At 44.7% G+C, this 22,087-nt stretch overlaps 1 protein-coding gene and 1 non-coding gene across 5 annotated transcripts in view; one reads left to right on the top strand and one right to left on the bottom strand.

Moving 5' to 3' along the window:
- Positions 1-22,087, bottom strand: part of NR3C1 (nuclear receptor subfamily 3 group C member 1) — a 111,182-nt gene that overhangs the window by 48,040 nt on the left and 41,055 nt on the right. For 2 of the 4 annotated variants that reach the window (XM_026858107.1, XM_026858108.1), the window contains one exon: positions 19,613-20,801. In XM_026858107.1, coding sequence (XP_026713908.1) covers positions 19,613-20,787 — 1,175 coding nt within the window. In that variant the 5' untranslated portion in view covers positions 20,788-20,801. Of the gene's footprint in view, positions 1-19,612; positions 20,802-21,391; positions 21,395-21,785; positions 21,919-22,087 lie in introns of those variants that run through there. The other 2 variants (XM_026858109.1, XM_026858111.1) reach the window with 2 other exon arrangements.
- On the top strand, positions 6,470-6,581 carry LOC113485467. Its single transcript, XR_003399429.1, has one exon. It is a non-coding gene; the product is annotated as a U6 spliceosomal RNA (small nuclear RNA).

Below are 22,087 nucleotides of genomic sequence, written 5' to 3'. Positions count from 1 at the left end.
AATGGCTGCTCGGTTCCTTATTATTTGCATTTATACATAAATAAGAGACACAGGAAGTTGAATATGCAAAAAATATGTTGTCTGAATGCTCAAATAGCTCTAACTTACTGAATTAACGATCACTATAAATTTTAAAAATCTAAGGTTGGTCTTCTACACCGAGAATTCCCTGCACCCCCCTGAGGATTCACCTGCCTGCATGTCTGGCAGAACAGAAGTCATGTACAACTCGTGTTTTGGGACCATTTCCCCACAGTTACCAACTTATTTTCTTCTCCCCTCCCTCCATCAAATCATTATATTTTTGTCTTGACCTTAAAACACTGGCCGATACACCCCTGGATCATACCTCCTAACAACATTTTTTTCTTCCCATTATCTGTGCTTCTACCAACAGGCAAATTCAGATTCAGAAACACACAGGCCCTGTACCAAACACACTTTCAAAGACCTTCTGAAGGCCAGTGTAAGAAAGGATTTATTAGAAATATATTTATCTAGTTTTCATGAGTGCATAAAACCAGCTACAATTAATCTCAATTTCCATTTGTCTTTCTCGGCAGCACCATGAGGATGAAAAATACAGAACTTCAGTCAGCTTCTAAATGTGGCCAAACTCACAAATGGTAAAGATGTCCAAGATACCACCATCTGTAAGGAACAGCAATATCCTTCTGCATGTGTATGTATACATTTTTACATTTTTCTGCACCTTTGTTTATTCACACTATTTTTATGTCAATAGCTTCCAGAAGGATTAAAAAAGCACCGAACTAAATAAAGTATTCCCCCATCTGCAAAAGGTACATAGTGTATACATCGAGGGTGATCTTGTCTTCACTTGTGCCACCAATAATAGAAAAAGGAAGCAGAGACTTGACTAACTCATAGATCCAAACCAAAAGGTGAATGGTCAATGTTAACGAGTGTTACAAAATTACAACCAGACAGTTGATTCAGATTTTTGAGATGCAGGAGGGTAATAACTACAGGAACCCCCCCAAATGGCAATATTTCAGTGAACGTGATGCCATAGAAGTATTAATAAAAGCAGATGACAACAGACACCTGCAGAAGAGGAAAGTAATACTGTTCCCCGGTTTACAATCATCTCACTCAGCAACGTCAATAGAAAATCACAGAGACACATGAACACCTACCGCTGGAGAAGGCAAAAGAAATTCAGATGCACAGACCAGGGGCTGTGAAAAGAAGGATCTCGGGTAGTCCAGGGCAGTAAGAAAGGCAAAACCAGACCTTCCTCGAGAAACTGCTGTACGAAGTGCAGTTACACAGCTTTGGGTTTACGTTTTACGAACAAATTGCGACATATTGCAGTAAAGACTGCTCAAAGCCTAACTTAAACAAAAAAATTCGAAAATTGCTGCCTGAAAAGTTCTTCAAAACACAAGCAGGAAAAGCTGCTAATTCTTCTTTTAGCAGCAACGTCTATCAGCACAAGGTCTAGTCATCGGCTTGTTTGTATTATTCTTAACTTTTCACATGTTGTGTAAAGGTAAATCCACGCAATTAATACTTTGCAGTATCTGCATGATGACTCTTTCCACTTAGAAAGAATTAGGAAAAACCCTCAGGGAAGAAATACATCAAGAATTTGCAATGCCATTCCCTGCTTCCAAATCAAGAACGGCTTTACTCACTAAAATTACAGTTCTGGGAAAACTGTTACAGATTCGTCATCACGGGAAACGTACCGAAGCAACGCAAGGGACTGCACGCGAGGAGCCGTGGGCAGAGGGACCCGGCCATCCTCTCCATCAGCGCCAGAAGGGAAGGACGAGTCAGGATCCCATGGCAACAGGCTGCTGCCGACCTGCCCGACAGCCCCTCCAGACCCCAACCGAGCCCTTTTCCAACCACACACAACTGAAATGAGTACAAGCTCCTTCCCAAGAGCCAATTTTCTCACCTCGCAGAAGCCCCAGGTTTAACGCATCTTCAAAACTAGGAAAGTACCAGAAAGCACTGCTAACAAAGGAACAAATATAATCATGCCTAAGCACCGAGTTCTATCCTTTGGTATTAGAAAATAAATACAGATCAATTACTGGAATGGCTAAAACACTGCCGATTTCTAAGTTTTACTGGATGACAATATATGCTGTATTTGTAGAAAACACCTCGAAGTATTACATTTAGATTTGTAAAAATGAGTATTAATTCTATTACATTTATATTTATTCTATTACTATACAAGCATTGCAGTTAAGTTGGAGAGAAAGCAGCAATGTAAGTGGAAAGAACTGCGATTTTTGCAAAGCTGGGGGTCTGACTGCTTTTGGTGCTGTGTCTGCGGCAGCGCCGCTACAGCAACCTCAAGTGTGTGCGTGGGGGGGGACACGACAGAACAGCTAGGGAAAACTACTGACAATAACATGTATGACAGAGTAACCTATCTTTCTAATAGAAGATTTTAATCTAGAGGTCTTTGGAACTGACTACTGTGTGGAACAAGTGAAGGATAGCTTTCAAGCATTTCCCTAGCCTGCTGCCTGTTACCTAGATTTATTCACAATTTTAAAGATAAAATGAAATATGAAATTTAACACATAGGGTGGAGGGAACACATTCACACGTGAATATACCACTATTAATGACGAGGGAAAAAACCCCATAACACTGTGCAGGAAGACATCACTACAACCACAGCAGATCGCACTAGTTCCGTCATACGCTGCATTCTCTTTGCTGACACTTTTCCCCTCCATTTTGTCTGTTTAGCTTGTTGACTTTTGGGGACGAATTCTTAAGCATTGGAGACAAATGCTTCTAACAAAAATATTCTGGTTCTAAACGAAAAACTCATCCACCCCTCACCCCCGCTCCCCAACAGGCAGCCTGGAACGGACGAGCACGGCCCTGGGGACGCGGGCGCACCAAGGCTCACAACGCACAACCAGCGCCATTCCCTTCACCCTTCTTGGTAATAAAACCCCCCGTTTACCTCTTGGGCTGCTGTTGCAGACTGAGCTAAGGATTTCATGAAACCATCAGTGACAGCCCCGAACCCCTTCCCGAGTCCCAGCTGCCAGCTCTGAGCTGTACGTGCAGCATATAGATGATATTCCCTAGACACGGAACCTTACACTCTCTAGACGGAGGCTCCCCGCCGGCTCGCTGCGCTTGCGGAGAGCTTTCTACCCTGCACTCAGCTACCCAAAATAGCTTCGTATCAGCTAACCCAGAAACCTCCTCGCACGCTCCCTTTTCAGGCCCTGTCTCGGCACTGACCCGCAGGGAACCAGGCAGTTGACTTCTCCTCCTGAAAAGCAACCGCTAAATCCTCCCCTTCGCTTCCTATTCTCTAACCAGCTCTCAAGCCCACAAAAGAGCCACTCTTCCAGTTCCATGACAACTTGGGCTTTTTTGTTGGTTTCTTTCTATTTAAATGGCCTCTGGCAAGGAAGCATGTCAAAGACTTAAAAGGAAATAAATAAATATTCAAATATATTCAGGTCAATTGGATTTCCCCTGTCCACAGGCTCACTGACAGCCTCACAGAAACCCAGGACGTCGGATGAGGCGGTGTTTTCCTTCCAGGAGCAAGGACAGCTCTTTCCCAAGAGACTCCCGGGCCCAGTGACCTTACGGCTTTACAATCTACCACCTTGCCAAGGGCAGAAGTCAGACTGACTCACTCACAGCGCTCCAGGGCCCGCAGAGCCCCATTTTTAATGGGAGTGACACTGGGAGCCCCCCTGTGCCCCATGTCCCTCCTCCACCCCCCACCCTGAGCACCTTTCACAAGGCACTTCACAAATTCCTGGGTTTAATCCCTCTCAATTTACTATTTAGAGTTGAAATCACATGTCTTATGGGATTTTTGTTCACCATGTTTGTGATTTTCCCTGTTTTAAAATGGTGATTTAATTTTTTATTTTTTATTTTTTTAATTAAATCGAGCTACTTAGAGCTGTCAGTGCACCACAAAGTGATACATTTCTGGTATTTAGTTCTGTTAGCCAGTCTCCGAGCTCTGTACGGGTTTCTCAGTGGTGGTGCTACCTCTTTAGGTTTTGGCTTTTGAGGGGGGGCCCGTTGTTTTTTAAGCCAATTGCCCCATTCACACGTAGTTCCCTCTTTTGCAACTGTCTGCAGGCTGGACTGGGCTCACTCTCTCCACCAGCAGTGCCGAACTCCGCAGCCTCGTGACAACTCCCTCAAGGTAGCCCTCGCACCAGGACCCTCTTTAGCCAGCTCACGGCATCACTAGAGAGCAGCACCTCTCCTCGCTGCACCACACACAGGCCTTCAGGACACCTCGAGCAAGTGGCACCAAGCGCGGCCATGCCACCTCCAGCATGGAGTGATGCAGCTGGTGACGTAACACTGGGGTAAGGCGGCTGCATCCGTCCGGACAGAAACTTCCCCGACATACCAAGCGATCCGTGTGCCTGTGGACCCCTCCACACTCTGTGGAAGGCTGTTTGCCTCCCAGTTCCATAAATATCCCGACATAGTTCACTGTTTAGTTATGGGGTTTCTTACAATTTGATGGTGAATCATCGTTGCTGAACCACCAGATTTTAAACACAATCTGGAAAGAAAATCTACCTTACAATTAGCACCCAACCGACAGGCAGCATTTAGTAAGCACAATATTTGTGTTTAGAAAGGATACCCCAAAGTCACAAGTAGTCGTATGTGGCACCCAACCACCTTTTGCATCCTCGAGGGGTTTTAATACAGATATTTTGAATACACAACCAGATCCAAAAAGCTGTCCCCATTCTGCAGAAGAAATGCTGCCCTGTGACAGTGGCTTCTACCACACCCCATAATGTTCAGGCCATGTTTTCAGAGACATTATTTTCAACTTCCAATGCTCGAACAAGGAGTTATGCCATCTGCACAAAAGCAGAACCATTACAAACAGCTTCAAGTAGGAAAAACAGGAGCGAGCAAGAAGCTTTGTTGCATTCATTTCCCTTTTTTAATACAGAACCTAGAAAGAGACTCCCTGATCCAAACAAGCAGCCCAAGTTTGCTCTTAAACAAAGAATGGGCCAACAGAATATGCATCCCCCTCAAGCCAACAGCAGTAGCAGTTTAGGAAATAAACACCTTTGTGATTGTTGAAATAGGAGGTTTTGAATAAAATCTGGAATTGCAGTTTTGCCATCTCTTCCCAGGAAGTTTTAGGGCTTCCCTTGCCAGGTATGTGTTCTGCTTCATTTTTAAATGAGGACGGCAGTTTAAGACATCCATGCCTTGAAACGCTGCATACAGGAAGGCAGCGTTGGTAGCACTTACGAATGCTTGGAAAGATTCAAAGAGCTAAATGCTGCATTTCCTTTAAAGCTCTTCCTCGGTTTATAGGCTGGGGTCAGCCAGGAATAGAAACACAAGTCACTTCCTCCCTCCCCACTGGTATGCTGCACCACTTAACCATATAGTTTTGATCTGCAAGATGGAACAAACTCGGTCACAAAATCGAGTGGACTATTAGCAATATTCCAACCTCCTAACTGTTACTTAATAAAATAGCAGATGTTCCAACCTTTAACGTGTTAAAAGAGTCTCTAAAGAAGAATCTTTAAAGTGATAAAATAGGTCCAAGCTCATTTGTCAAACCAGTCGCTCTGGTTGGAAAGTAGCTGTCAAATATCTACTGTGACTAAGAATATAATCTTGCAGGCATCCTAATATTAACTGCTTGCTTAAATAAAAAAGAAAAAAAGAATGCTCTGCTACTCAAAACAAAGAATTCCGAGCATTCGGATTTTTACATTTACATTTTATATGAGGAGTTTTAGCAGTAAATTTCATTTTTATTAAATCACGCACATAACTTGCAAATAACCTGGCACTTCATTTGAACAGACTTGTCTTCTCCAACTCTGGAAAGCTAATTCATTACAAAACTTGTTAGATTGGTTTTGTTAAAACTGAAGGTGTCAGAATAGCTTCCTTGTCAGTTTAGAAAATGGCAGATGCGTGGGGCTTAGTAGAAATACATGTTCAGGAAGGGAAGAATTCATAAAGCTATATGCAAATGAAACCAAGGGACCTACACACAGACCAGGACACAGATTTTAGAACAGATTACTTCCCACTGAAATCAGTGTGGTCAAATGACCTTTAAGAAGCTTGGTCTGGTCTGTAACAAAGTAGAACAGGTCAGAGAAGATGCTTTTTCTGAAATACGTATTAAAGTAGCAGCTCTCTTGTCTATAGACAGCACCAAGGGAGACTCTATTTGTGATACAGGATCTCTTCCATACCTTGTGCTACTTCAATTAAGAGAGAGGAAGCATGTAATTTCATGTTCATTTTTCTTTTAAACCTTTTATCAGCACCATTTGGTCAAAGCAGGTAACACAAAATGCATTACAAGTCCCCCCATTCCTTCCAAATGAGATTATATAATTTATAAAATTAATAGGCAGAAAAGACATACTCTTCTCAAAAAAGACATAATCGCTGTATCGTTCCTATTTTAGTAGATGTGTTGCTGAAGTGAGCACATCTACTGAAACTGGAAGGCTACAGAGAAGACTAGCAAGGCCCCTGTGCGGGGATGGCACGCAAACTGGCCAAGGGTTCCATACGAGGTTTCTGCTGCAGGAATTCCCCTAACATGCAAATCAAATCCCGAGTTACAACCATTTAAAGGTATTTCCATTATGATCTCCAGCCCTGGTCTCTCTGGACCAGACCTTCGGGTTTAACACTGCCACGAACTCCTGCCCTTGCCCCTGCTGCGGCTCGGACGCGCCCACAGCCCGCAGTCCCACAGGCTGGACCTGCTCCCAGCGGAGCCTTTTCCGTGAGCCACAGTCTCTCCAGGGAGGTACCTGCTGCGGCACGGATTTACCCACGGCCCCACGCTTTTGAGATGCTCCAGCACAACCTGGAGCACAGCTGCCGATGCTCCGAGGTGTACCTGCTGCAGCGCGGACTCATCCTCGGGCCACAAGCCCTTCAGAGGCACAGACGGCCACAGGCACAGAGGCTTTGGGATGCACCTGCTCTGGCATGGCCTTATCCACGGCCACAGACCCCTCGGGGGTCGTGCTCCCGCCTGGACTCATCCACAGGTCACGGGCCCTGCGACTCCAGCTCCCACCGGAGCTCCAGCCTGCCCAGCGCAGCAGCAGAGAACACGGCGACGCTCTGGGCACCCCCCGGCCCAGGCCCAGGGCCGCTGCCGTTATCAGAATGTGCCCAGGCACGGCACAGCCAGACGATAAGCAGCAAGCAAGCAGTGAAAGTGAAAAGCAGCCACTAATGAGCACCAGACTCTAATATACAGTACAGCAAGCAAGGCCCATGGCAAGCACAGGAGCCTGCCAATTAATAGCTAAACAGCTGTAACAGCTATAAATTCGATCTAGCACGTTCCAATCAAATCTGTCATTATCTCGAACCCTTCGAGCCCCACGCTGGGCACCAAAAAGGATTGTCGTGGTTTAACCCCGGCCAGCCACCAAGCATGGCTCAGCCGCTTGCTCACCCCTCCCGGTGGGATGGGGGAAGAGAAGCAGAAGAGTAAAAGTGAGAAAATCTGTGGGTTGAGATAAAGACAGTTTAATAGGTAAAGCAAGAGCCGTGCACACAAGCAAAGCAAAGTGAGGGATCCCTTCAGCCCCTCCCGCGGGCAGGCGGGTGCTGTGTCCCCAGGACAGCCGGGCTCCGTCACGCGCAACGCTGACCTGGGGACACAAACACCGTGACTCCAAACCCCCCCCTTCCTCCTCCCTTCCCCAGCTCCACGTGCTGAGCAGGATGCCACAGGGTCTGGGACACCCCTTGGGGCAGGTGGGGTCAGCTGTCCTGGCTGTGTCCCCCCAAACCCCTGTGCACCCCCAGCGCCCCCAAGGCAGAAGAGCCCTTGGCTCTGGGCGAGTTGCTCGGCAGCAAGGAAAACATCAATACTGTTTCAGCACAGATCCAGAACACAGCCCCATACTGGCTTGGCTACTCTGAAGAATATTAACTCTATTCCAGCCAAAACCAGCACACAGTCTTTATAAATTTGATTTTAATCTGCATTTGGAAATTGGAATAAGGCAGTGAAGACAAACTTGCTTAATTTATTTTCAAGTGAGTGTAACATACTACCTTTCACTTTTTCTTTCTTGGTATTTTATTCCATTTTAAACCACTCTTTTCACAGCAAGTATCTCTTCAATACAATAATTTGGCATATTCATAAGACCTAATCCTACTGGGCTAAATGAAAACACAGTAATTTCTTTTACTGAATTTAGAGAATTAAGAAAAAGTGGTGCGGCCCTTCAGCCTCATCATAGTTGTTTTCCTCTAGAATCTACCAGAGGTGATCCTTGAAATAAATAAATGAAAACAGCGTACCAAAGATAATTCACTAATATCTCTTTGGAGTTTCCTCATCAAGATGGTAACATTTTAAAAGTTAAAATTTTATAACAGTTTTTTGCATTCATGAGAAAATTGTTACACTGAGGTGAATCAGTTTCTAGGGGTACTTACGGTCCAAAAAAGCTGCTTTTTTGAGGCTATTTTAAACGATCCCCCAGCTTTCAGACATAACTCAGGACAGTCTTTACTTCTCTATCTCCTGTTTCATGAGCACATGTTCTGACCCCCAGCCCCGCTCCTTCACAACTACATTTCCCCAGGCGGGCATCACACACCGCCCGGGGCTGCGCCCCTCGGCCTCTCCGCACCGTGAGAGGCTGCGTGAGCACCTACGGCGGAAAGAAAGTCCCAACAGCATGTGTCTGTTCCTCCCGCTTTCAGTTTCTTTTTGAATACGTGAGGTGCAGCCCCACATATTACATAATTCAATTACCCTCCGTATTTGGTTTTCACTTGTGCTATAGGACAGCACGGCTACCCCAGACACTTCTGGGTGTCGGCGCGGTGCGGACCTGCAGCGTGAGGTGAGCTGTGTGAAAGGGAAGCACCTCGCCGGGCAGCGCTGGCCCGAACACCTACTCGCAGGACTCACCAGCAATGCGCCAGCAAGCGTCAACCTCTACATCGCTTCTCTGTAAGGCCACAATACTAACGCCTGCGGTAGTTTTAAAAGCCTAGAGCGAGTAAGGCCCCTACGCTGGGCGGGAGGAGATCTCTGTTCGGTGCAAGGCGCGTGTCACCACTTGTCACCACGGAGCAGGTCAGGACGGTTTGCAAGCTGCATGTCCTACAAGGTACAACGACAGAACGGGCTGGGATCGAGGGTCCCCAAAGGCCCCTCCAATCCCATCGTTAGCGTTACTGCAACGGCTTACAAATATGTTCTCCCCCCTCCTCCTCCCCCAGCCATCAGCTTGCGGATTCGGTGCTGCATTACCTGCCTTCCACAACCGGCCCACCCCTGCCTGAGACGCCAGCACCTGCCCCATGGAGAGGGCCCTTCGCCCGCTGCCAGCTCCCTCTGCCCCCGCGACCTGCGCCAACTGAGTTCATCCAACTCACCTCTGGATTTAACCTTTAAGTGAAGCTTTTCCCACTCATTAAAGACCAATTATAAGGAATTCTAGCGTTCAGGAAGAATCTGAACCAGTCCTTTCATAGGCAGTCTGCTATTACTTCAGTAAACATTTATCATCTTACTAAAATTAAACTGAAGTGAAATTCCATACTTTTTCACTCATCTCCAGCATCCAAAAGCTTTTCTAGATACCAAGTTCAGGAGCTCTTTGAAAGCATTTTTAAATGCCTCTTCTCAGATAAGATTATTTTTCTTAAATATTTATATAAGCTTATATTCTGATCTACTCCGTGTTTTAAGTGAACCAAGATGTAGAGTTCTTTAAAAACAAGTCTAATTATATCTACGTCACCCTCATACAGGGACAATGCAATTCATTGTGTAGGAATTCATACAGCAGAAATTCAACGGGCAAAAGAAACCATCAAAGTACCTGGCAGCAAAAGTAACCCATGAAAAATATCTGAGAGAACAGCCAGGTGATATGCAAACTGAAATCAGGACATGAAGCTAGAGTCTGCAAAGTAAGGTTTGGTTTGTCTTTTTTTTTTTAAGTTAACATGCATGGGTTGGATTCTTGCAGAACTGATCCACATGTGTGCATGCAGCACACGTATGTTTTCAGCACTGATTTATTAAAAACCTTTAGCCAACTGCTTTAAGGGAACAGAAAACTCTTAGAAAGAAAACTAAGCAAGGGGAACACATCAATACATAACGTGCCTATGGAGTAAATGTGTTGATTTACAATATATTGTTACCAATTTACATCGTCTGATCAAGTGAAAAGCTACAGAAAAACTGTATGTTTTATTTACAATAGCACACTATAACTGTATTCATACACACCTCATTTTTAAGCGGTATGACAGATCACAGAATCCCTTCCTGACAACACAGCGATTTAACAGCCAACCTCCTTCAAAGCCGTGCCCCATGTCCTGTCTCTCAGAAGCAGCAGTGAAGGAACGAGGAGCTGCTTAGGAGAGCAGCAGAGACCCAGGCTGCAGTGGCACACCACACTCCACGTGCCACAAGAAACGCCCCAAGTGTGACTCCTGCTTTATGGAGAGGCTCCGCCATGAAGCAACTGTCATGTGCAGCGCTTGACGTGTCCTGGCAGCGCTCTCCTGGCAGAGCTCCCCGTCCACACGGAGCCCTACCAGACCCTATTACTACATCATTACATACGATCGCGCGCACACACCAGGCGAGCAGGTTCTCCAAGCGATGACAACAAAAATAAACTGCATCAGCTGCTCTTTTCTGTCACAGACACCAGACTCTCAGCTCAGGAGAGACCGGCATGCAGCAGAGCCACTCTTCTGAAGCTCAGCAACAAAAACCACGAAGAACCCCAGAACTTCACACTCGTGCTCTGACAAGCAGGTTACGACGGCACGGGAAGGCACGGTTAGAGACACAGCACGCAGGGCCTGGAGAACTCCCAGATGTGCTGAAGCCCGAAGCGAGGCCAGACGCCCACACGGCCCTGGCAGCACTGTCCTCTTCAAACGTCCAGCTGGGAAGGGAGAGAGCGCACGAAGGCCTCTCCCGTCACACACGATTCACACAGCTGGAAAGGAGACGTAAAACGGCTGGGCAATTCTCATCCAAGACCAAAAACTCATTTGCAAAAGATTTCACAGAATTTCCAACCACAGGCGTCCTGTTTTCACGCCCTTCTCATGCCACTAGAGAGATGTGGCCAAGCTACTGCCCACTTGTGAACAAAAAAGGTCATCCACCTTCAAACCCCTCTTCTCAACAAGTACTTCGAGGAGAAGCAAGTACTCAAATGCTCCGCGACAGGAACACACCCTAGCAAACCCCCAAACATCACACCCCACGCCCCAAGCTTCTAATACAAGACAAGGCCGCAGTGCCCGGCGCAGCCAGAAGCCCACCACAGCAGATCCTTTAGATACGGATCCTTACAGGACTTCTCACGGCTTTCTTGAGACTGACGACCAAAGCATCGGACCTCAGATCCTCCAAAATAAAACCAAAGAAAACCGACTGCAAAGCTGTAAAATCACTTCTATTATTTGCTTATCTGAATAAACTACATACTTCATTGATACTCATTTACCTTCTCTTACCTCACAGTACAGAGAGTTTTCCAAGTTTCCCAGGTAGTATTTTGAGGCAAACTACTCGTTTGTGACCTGACTTTAATTTTATTCTTTTTTAAAGAAAACTAGCATCCTGAGCAGCACTCACTCACTTAAAACTTAGTTATGCAAATGAAAGCAACCAGAAATATGAAGTATCTGAATAAAGCAAGAGTAAATTGTGCCCTGCTGCTCAGAACTTTCATATTAAATCTTGTGTGACTGTGATGCATAAATATGTTCATGATCTCCTGCTGTTTTCTGACACACAGTAACTGTACAAACCTATTACAGATAGTGTGAAGAACGTATTACTGTAAAATCTAATATGGAAATCAGTTTCTTAACTAAATTACAGTAGTAATGAATTGAATTCAAGCCAGACATTATTATTTTGGAAGTCCTTCCCCAACAGCATTTTGCTTTTGCAGTCTCAGGAAAATGGAGATATTGGATCAAAAAGCGGAAGTTGCGTGTAACATTGCATCTCCACAACCAAATATTAGCAGCTTGTTGGATATTAATTTTCAAACTGCATCAGAATTATAATTTTCTAGGAAGACTTAACATGGACTGAAAGCTCTCTAGGTACATATAGAATATGGAGTTTTAGTGATAACCAGTTGATACAGACCGTACTAAGAATGCAGTTGGCTGGTACAGAAGTGTACTCCACGGAAGATGTCAAAACGACTTCTGAGGAGCACGATTTCCTCCAGAAAGCCACGCAATTGCAGTGATTATTGATTTAAGGACCCATTATTATAAAACTCTACATGATATCCTGGATAAGTAACACTGTGTCCTGGAATCTAAACTTAAGCCTGACATAAGCACAGCAAGAAGACCCGACATCATCTGCATTACAAAATCAAAGCCCAGGTGCTAGGCAGCACCACCGCTGCCCGAGCAGGAGCTGGGGAAGCTGCAGTTCCACCTCACTGCTACTGCCAGAACGCACCTCTGGGACACATGAAGCGGCCATGTGATAAATCCAGCGGTGCAGGCCACAAAAGGAGAAGGGATGTGCTTTTGCAACAGTACATCTAGTTCTATTTCAAGCAATGCAGCGCTCAGCTCGCACGAAGGAAGACATCGTTTCAGCCAGGAAAATAATTCTGGCAGAAAACATCACGGTAGAGGTTAGCGTAAGCTGAATCAGGTAAGGACGTAGGAGGCATGTGCACAACATTACACCTTCTTTGTAGTGAAGATGAGGTAAGAAGAAAAACCTCCAGGAGTGACAAAGTAATTACACTGAATTGTTTTCCCAACCCAACACACTACTTCTGGAAGCACAATTACTCACCCCCCAGTAACTACCATAGCTCAGGATGCTGGGCTTGCACGGGGCAGCAGGACCTGCACGTCCACAGCCTTTCAGTTTCCTTTTAATTAAGTCTGTGACACTTAAGTGCTCCACCACACGGATGGAGTATGCTCAGTGCAGGTTACCCCCTGCTTAGACTCCTTTGCAGGTGACCAGCACAGACACAATTTCTCTCCCCTCCACACATGGACAACGTTAACTCATTTTTGCATTTCATTTTTTTCCTGCATATATTTGAAATCAGTTGATGTGAAGTCAGTGCCAAGACAATGAGCTGAATTTTTTTTTTTTTTTTTTGGTGTGTCATCTATTCCAGCTGTATTGGTTCACTTCTGTCCCGTGGGGATGAGGCCATCCACTGACAGTATCTGCCCAGTATTTCCAGAACCCAGCATTAAGAACAGGATTAACTCCTGGTCCGTGAGTGTCTTGGTTATTCAAGCAAGGACTGTATTATAAGTGGATATCATACTAGAGTGAATCAGGCAGAAAACCACTGTGATGAGAACATGAATAACCTGTACATGCAACAATGCAAAACATTAATACTTCAGTAAATAAGATTAAAATCTGTGTATACTGCCAGACTCTAGGAGACAAAGACTATAAAACCAAAGGGAGCTTAACAGAACGAGCTCCCTGGGTCTGCTGCGCCGCACACTGTACAGCTCAATATTCTTCCCAGAAACTACTTTTCTGCGCACATACTTGTTTCTGTGTTTCTAAGAACAGTTAGAAGTTGATCATTTTATGAATGCATTTTAAAGTTCATTTCTGTATGCCAGCGGCGACATGCTTTCAGTTATTTTAATAGCACAAACCCAAGATAATTGTAACTACAGCTCTGCAAAGCTTTTCCCATTGCTTATAACTTGGACTGAAAACAGGATTTTATTGGTATGTTATTTGTCTCAAGAATACCGGCACTGGAACCATTTGCAGAATGCCTCTGTTAGGCTACAGCAGCACATCGGTGGCCGGATACCTGCTCAGGCAGTTCCCATCTACCCCTGAAGATGAATGGAGTATAACTGTGTCGTGCAGAACTCCACAAGCAAGGGTTTTGTGAGGAGAAGAGTTACTACCAAGAAATGGATGTTCATTTTCTCCCAAGCAAATTTCTGAGTGCTGAGTACTTGCTCTCCTCTTGTAAGGCTTGTGGAGTTTCTGATCACAACACCCAATGGCACGGGAATGAGTGTTTCTCAGGCCAGTGGTAAAGAGCTTTAACAAAGTGTCCTAAGAAAAAGGCTCCAAATCACATTTTGCACTGAAATGCCAACATTTGCTCCAAGCAGCACTCCAAAGAGACTCACAAGCCACACACTACAAAAAAAAAAAAAAAAAAAAAAGAAAAATACATCTATTAGTATCTTTTTGTGACCAGCTTACAATAAGAGGATAACAAGTTAAAAGTTTGCTGTCTTGATTGAATATTGTAGATCAATAAAGATCAAAATATAAAGGACTGTGGCTAAAACTTTTGTGACCAACGTATCATCGGAGTCAAACTAGTCAGTACAGGATCGGTTCCACTGAACTACATCTTACAACTGAGGCAGTGAAGAGTTGTGAAGGTATCCTGACTTGAGCCCAAAGACAGGCTGGTGGGAGCCTTTCCCACCACACTCCGGAATAACCACAGAGTTTTGATCACTAGAACAACAGTATCTGCCCTGCAAACACAACTAGGTCAAGCAGATGCACTGGTGAAGCGTGCTCGTGGCCAGAGATACCAAATCTGGTGTGGAAATGAGAGAAACAACAGATCTAATTTTGCAGAGCATAACAAATGTAAACAGCCAAACTTTGGTACGAGCAGTGCCGGGTTCTTTCGCTGTGATTCTCACTACCTGAAGATAGGCAACATTTAAATAAAACAGAAGAATTAAAACAATGGAGAAAGCTCCCAAAGGCCCACTTGCTAGGTGGTGGCAATAAAAGGGAACCTAGAAGACAGAAGGACCTGGTAACCTCTTAAAGTATAAAAATAATCCCTGTTTGCAGTTACATACGCACACAGAACAGGTACCACTTCTTCATTTCCAGAATGAGCAGTAACAGTCAAATTAAGAAGGGACATTTGCATCTCCAAGACAATTTGCTGTCACTGTGTACGAAATAATCTTTAACACAGTAAATATATGACGTAGGAGTTGTGTAATACATATATTTCATATTTGTGAGAAGATCCATGAGTAGAGCTGCTTCAACTGTAGCTTTGCTTTCACTGCAGAAGAGTACAATGGGGTTCAACCATCATTTAAGATGGATAACAAATACATAACGGGCAACAAAAATCAACTTGTGTTTTATAAGCTAAAACTAGGTTTAAAATGGAGATTATTGTCGAGGGAAATAAATTAGCAGAAATTAACAATTTGGGTTAGACTCCCCAAAACCTACTCAGCTATCAGCTCGCTGAATGGATCAGCTAAAATTGGAAAAAGTGGATTACATCTTACATGACCGATCATTTATCTAGCTCTCTTTTCATAGCGCCTTACAGCACATGCTGCAGGACATTCCTGATTCATCCCTTTCTGCCAAAACAATTAAGATTTTTTTGTCGTGTATTTCCAAGACTCAAAACCCAAGTACAGTATTACATTAAGCTGACAAATCACAACATAGGCTATCGAAACCCTGAGCACTCCCTCCAAATAACAGGTCTGGTTTTTATATCAAAATAGAATTATTAAAAAAAATATATATATATTTCCAAACGTACCATACATTATATACTGCTGAGTCAGACAACATCTGAAGTACTACATCCAACCGTGCCAAGCCACGGGCCTTGGCCAAAAGCCAAGCTGAAACAATGCGGTAAGACAAACGGACAACTGACCTTTAACCATTTCTAGCAAACTTTTTCCCCCTTCCCTCCCAAGGAGAATCCCCATTAAAGAGTGACAGCAGAAAGGTAACTGCTCCTCAAAGCAAGGCTCTGGACTGTGACCGACCAGCAAAACTTCTTCCCCCTTTCAGATTCCCCTCCTCTTTCATGGCTTCTCTCAGCTCTTGTCCTTTCTTAAACTTCCCTAATGGTCCTTATCCCCCACCACAAGCTTAAGTACTAGGAATGATTTCAAATGTAACAAGAGAAGCCATAACACTGCCAGTGGGGCCCAGTTCTTGTAAATTCTGGCTGCAGGCTCAGAGAAAAGGCACACAGAAACCCCTGCGTCGCTGTGTTGTTTCTCATTGTCCTTCACTCCCCCCACAACAAGACACATCTCCAGGAAGTCAGAGGAATTAAAGATGTTGAGTGATGGATTTAATGTATATACCACGCAAGAGTCCTACAAGTGCGTGTTGCTAAAATAATTTCCTTGAATTTTAACAGTTTTCACCGGTGTAATAAATCACAAATAACATCCCATCAGAGACAGGCACCATCAACCCCCCTAATTCTTCAGTGAAGCATTTACCAAATGCTTCCAGCCCGTTTCACTCCTCTTTCCAGATGCTGCCTCACTTCTTCTGTTAAAGAAAATCTAAGGCAGATTTTCTCAGTTGGCTTACTTTTTTCCTCTCTCTCTTACTCTACGCACCTTCCCCTTCGGTCGCTGCACTGTGATCGATGGCAGCTCGCTCGCTCCGAGGGGGGAGACCTCGCCAAGGCAGCCCCAACGCGGCCGTCCTGCCCTCTCGGAGCTTTGCTGCTGCTCGGGCAGATCTGGAGGTTCGCTGCCGAATCGCCGAGCTGCAGCTCCAAGCGCTGCACACCAGCACAAGCGCTGGCAGGCTCTTCTACAGCCCCGAGATACCGACAGCAATTTATCGACTATTGCTGATTCCTTCACATGGAACAAATTTCAGAATTTGTTTGTAATCTGCTCATTAACTTCAGAGCAACTCCTACCACTCATAGGAAAATTGATTAGTTTTCTCAGTCCTGATTATCACTTGTCTCATTAGAGGCAGCATGCTGCGCTATCCTTAGAAGCAAAATCACTCAAAAATTGCATGACTTCAATTCAGGACTGCGTGTCTATAAAGAGACATTACACGCTTTCTGTTAAAACAGACAGATTAAATGCCAGGGCAGAACTGCAGCTTCTCTTTACGTATGTTTAGTATGTAATTAATGTTGTGAATACTCAAATAATTCTACCGACACCAAGAAATATTTCCTACTGGAGATTAAAGTTTAGCAGTTCTGAATTCTTAAAATCCCAGCCTTCACCTCAATCAGTACTAAAAGAAAAAAGACCACAGGAACCTGGCAAGGGAGTCCTTCCTTTGTTTCTAAAACAAATGCCAATTTTGTTAAGACTTCTGTAAGACAAACAAACAAATCCACAATACATCACCTTAAACTAACCCAGTTTAGACCAAATATTTCTGACAAGGTTCAGGAAGAGAGAGAATTCAGGACACATTAGTATCTCAGGCATTTTAAAAAGAAGATGGAGTGGCCTCTATTTTATGGGGAAAAAAAAATAAAGCAAACCCAAATGACACTGGGTTTAGAATTGGACTTTGTAGTTTTAGTGTGTAGAAATCCTCGGGATGTAAGAACAGCTTCCACTAAGGCTAGAAATAATGACTTTTTATGCAAAGCTCAATGAAGGGCCGCCCCAAAATTCTTTACACATTCCTTAAATTAAGAAAAAAAAAAGTCCATTATCTTAAGGCAAAAGCAAGCCATGTAAGACAACCCTGCAGGAAGCAAGAACACAATCACGTGCAGAACACAATCAGGCTGCCGAGGATGCTCCCTGGCCGGCAGCGGGAGCTCCGCCGCGGGCCCTGCAGCTCCCCCAGCGCGCCTGCCCACCGCTGCCCCAGCGCAAACACACCCAGCACGCTCCTCCACATCGCTCCAGAAGAGCGACGATAACATCTCGCACTGCTGGCCTCCTTACTCTAGGATCAGACGCAGTCCGTACACATTAGCAGCTGGAGTGGGTTTTCCAAAAGCACAGCCGTCTATAAAAAGGGTATTTATGAGATGCCCCAAAAGCCAGACAAACACCTACGTGTGACCATTCACATAGGAATGCACTCGGTTCTACCTAAATAGTTCTGTAAAATAAAAAACAAGGCATCAACTTGACAGAAGTATTCTCAGAAGTGGTGTCGCCATTATCTGTGAGGAATCTGCTTACTCAGTCACCAAAAATCACCTCCCAAACCCAGAAATACTTCTTGCTTTGATACACGTTTTACAATGATTGCCATTAAAGATATAGCAGGAGCAAAATATTACTAAAAACCCCAAACAACAAAACCAAAACCACCCCCAAAAAACCCATGAAACAAATTAAAAACAACATGGAAGTTGGACTGATTATGCAAAAAGTTAGCACAAAGGATTTCTACTCTGTCAAAATAAATGATAGGGCACGTTCAATATTCATACACCAAAGTGGAATTTATCCAAATTCTGATTTTCCTTTCCAAATTCCTTACACTACAAATTGCTTTAAACATTTCGAAGAAAAAAAAAATCCACATCTTCACTGCAAAAATCGAAAGCTATGGAAGAAATCTAGAATGAAAGCAAGTTAAAAGTTGTCTTCCTGAAACAAAGGACAAACTCTCACACACTTCATTCCAACCATGGGAAAATGGAGCAAATAACGTGTAGGGAGAGCCCCGGGACCGGCAGCTAACACTCGGGGGAATCAATTGTCAGTGGGGCAATAAAAAAAGAAAGCTAAACCAGATACTTCATGAAAAGCCTACAATTACTGGTGTTACGTATATAGACTCGAAGAGCCATTTTCTAACTCAGACTCCACAGAAACACAGCAAAAACCTCTTCCTCCGCAGAGGCCACACACTGCCTGTGCAAGCGTGTGTTACACAGAGCTCTGAGGAAAACACACAGCTAGGTGTTCGTACTGAAATGAGAACCCGTCCCCAGCTGCCAGGAGACCTACACAGCTCCTCATTGAGAAAGCTGCCACCGTCACACTTCCTCCTGAAGGGCAGAGAAGTGTTTTACGTGAGGATCTGCACCACCGAATTACTTGTGGAAAACACTACTACGGAGTCACTTGAAACGCATACTGACCAGCTCCCCTAACAGACCCTGCTCGCAAAAAACCACCTGTGAGCAAGCCCACCTGCAGTCCTATTTAAGAGTTAAATTCCAGGTATGTTCACATCTTACAGCAAATATTCTCTCTTAAATGCAGTTATTAAACAAGCCGCTGAGTATTTCCTACTCGGAATCTTCTTGTCCATGTAAGGTAAATGCAATACCAAGCAAAGCGAAAAGTCTAGTTCAGCTTCAATGTAATTCTAGAAATTTACCCAGCAACCAAGTTATTTTTGTGCATAACATTTAAGTAACACTAGGAAGAAAAAAAAACCCCACAGTGATTGATCCTCTAACCCTTGAGAATGAAGCAGCTTTCATACACACTGAAATACTTCCTTCCATACTGTCCTCTTGCTATACAGACTTGTGGATGGATCCTTCTACCACGTACTCAATTTTCCCTCTAGGTTGTATCTCAGAATTTTTATTTTTATTCCTGTTTTAAAGCATGCCAGCTCCCCTCCTCTTTCCTTCCCTTTAATGCCAACAGTTGAGCACTTGGTTAAAGCTCCCGTCGTACTGCAGAATAAATAAGTCTAATCAGTCACACCGACAAATGAAAAAGGGACGACTGACTTCAAAAGAAAAAAACCCAACAAACCAGCATGCATGCAGTTGTACTAAACATACTTGTAGTATTTTAATAAAGAGCAACAAAAACTAATTACCTTGAATAGCCATTAGAGAAAGCAGGTCTGCCAGAAAGGTTGAGCGTTCCCAAAGGAGCTAACGTCTCATCCCCTGATCCCTGGCACCTATTCCAATTTTCTGAACTGGCAGGAAGAGATGGAATGATATTAAAAATTGGTTTCTGATCCTGCTGCTGAGAGAGTGATGCAGTATTTAAATCATAGTGATACATTTGTCCCCCAGAGGTACTGACACCGTGGATAGAAATGGCAGAGACTTTAGTACCCAGCAGATTAGACCCAGAGAAGTTTGCCTGACAGTAAATTGGGCCCATGTTTTCTTGCTTTATGCCAGGAGTACAGAGTTCAATGAAGTCTTCTTTTTCTGTTTTCACTTGAGGCATTGGCATTTTGGAACTGGGTAAAAGGTCACCACGGTCATTAATTTTAGGTTTAGTGTCAGATAAAACAGGAGGCTTGCAGTCTTCACCGAGGTTTCCTTCCAGGAGAAATGCATCATCTGCAGATATAGGGGACAGCAAGCCACCCTCATCGAGCAACGGGTCAAGCCTCCACGGGCTCCCATTGGGCTCTTTGCCAGGTGATACCGGTGGCAATTCTAAATCCTGGAGAATATCCAGGGTGCTTTGGTCTTCAGAGAATAACTTCAAGTTGCCACCATTCGAGCCGACCTGGCTTTGGACTGCAGTTCCTGTCTCTAAAGGGACGCTGCGGCCAGCCATGCCTGGGAAATCCGGCTCAAGCGGCACCTCAGAAGATCCTGCTCCCTTTGCGTCCTCGGCCAGGCTCGAGGACTTGTTCAAGCTTGCAATACTTTCTTCCAGGAGCCTGAAGTCCGTTTCTCCAGAAGACATGCCGATTTGGCCCTGCTGCGAAAATCCAAGGTCATTTCCCATCACTTTTGCATCTGTTTCACCCATGTACAGTCCCATCGAGAGCGACACTGCCTTGGAAAGGTCTGGCTGAGGCACATTGTTTACTAATCCTTTTGAAAAGTCAGCCAAAGCAGGTTGCTGATTGGAATCCGACTGAGAAGACGTGGGGAGAGGAGATGTAGACACAGGGGCTTGTACAGTAGCTCCACCCCTGAAGGGTGGATGAAAGTCCATCACGATCCCTCCTTTGGTACTGATGAGCACATTTTTCCTTGTTTCGTCTTGATCCGACGACTTAAGCAATTCTTTGGAATCCATTACTGTAACATTAGCTATAAAAAGATCAGAAGCATTCAAAGTTAGCACAGCAAGGATATTTTAATAACAACTTAAAAAGAAAAAAAAGTCTAAATCATTAGCCTGGTGAACCTGATTTAGCTGCTCTGAGAATGAAAGCACAGCAGATCAAGCTACAAACTGACTGACATGCGTCACAAATCCACTGGTTTGGGGGTTTTGTTTTTATTTCTGATTGGTAACAAGGAAGTATATTTTTTTAAAGCTTTGCTAAACCTGAACGAAGTGGTAAGTTTGCCTGCACGCAACTCAGAATCAGACAACAGCACAAGACATCTTTCTGAACACCCACTCTAGCTCTGTTGCCCATCCTAGCAAGTAAGGAAGCATAGGAATTGTTAAAAGTACCCAATTTACAAATTTTGGAAGACAGCTTTCCCTGGTATTGAGTTACATCTGAAGCAGAGGAGGGGAGAAGGGCATTTATCACCCTTCCCCAGCCAGATCACTTCTCTCCCTGCAGGTTCAGATGCTTCGGCCACAACAGGTACCGGAGCCTCCCGAGCCCGCGCAGCCGCGGTCCTACCAGCCCGGCAAAATCTCGGTGGTTTTTTATTCTCCACACAACCTCCCCCCCACACAACACCAAGTTTGCTATCTTCGCATAAGTTCAGCTTAAAACGCAACTCGTGACTCTTGAAGTAAACTCAGCGCAACTCCTTAAATCAACCTCGAATTTATAAATAAAAGCTAACCAAAGATAAAGCAGAACTTTAGTTAGCTACACCTTACCAGCTCACAGCCACTCTCCAAACACATCTAACAAATCTCCTAAATTTCATCAGTTCGTATTGACTACCTTTATCTTCAGCACGCAGCATAAATATTTGGAGAATAACTGTAAATTCTTACGCAAACTTTCTATACCGTCTGTCTACGGCCTAACAGCAACAGCCACGGGCTCGCAGTCCCCCCAGCCCGGCAGAGCTGCCCCAGGTACAGCCTGGCCGCGGAATTACCCACCAGGCAGAGACCCGAGAGTGCTCACAAGTTTACGGTCCTCTTAATTATAAACCCGCCGTCTCTGTCGCCCATTTTCTCCAGACTGCCGCCGACCGCTGCTGCTTTCTGTATGCCAAAGTTAAGGCTGCGATCAACAGAAAGTCCCCACGTGTAAAAAAATTTAAGGTGGCCCCAGCGAGCTTCGGCCTGGGTAAAGCGTCCCGAGCGGGAGAAGCCCGACGCGAAAACCCTTCTGGGTCCTTCGACACGTCCCGGTGCGGGCCTTGGCGGGCCCCAGCCGCGGGGGCTCGGGGGTGAC

This window comes from Athene cunicularia (genome assembly GCF_003259725.1).
Source record: "Athene cunicularia isolate RWA chromosome 13 unlocalized genomic scaffold, athCun1 chr13_part1, whole genome shotgun sequence".
Classification (NCBI taxonomy): domain Eukaryota; kingdom Metazoa; phylum Chordata; class Aves; order Strigiformes; family Strigidae; genus Athene; species Athene cunicularia.
The sequence above is the reverse complement of the archived record's forward strand: the minus strand, read 5'-3'. Positions and strand labels throughout refer to the sequence as shown.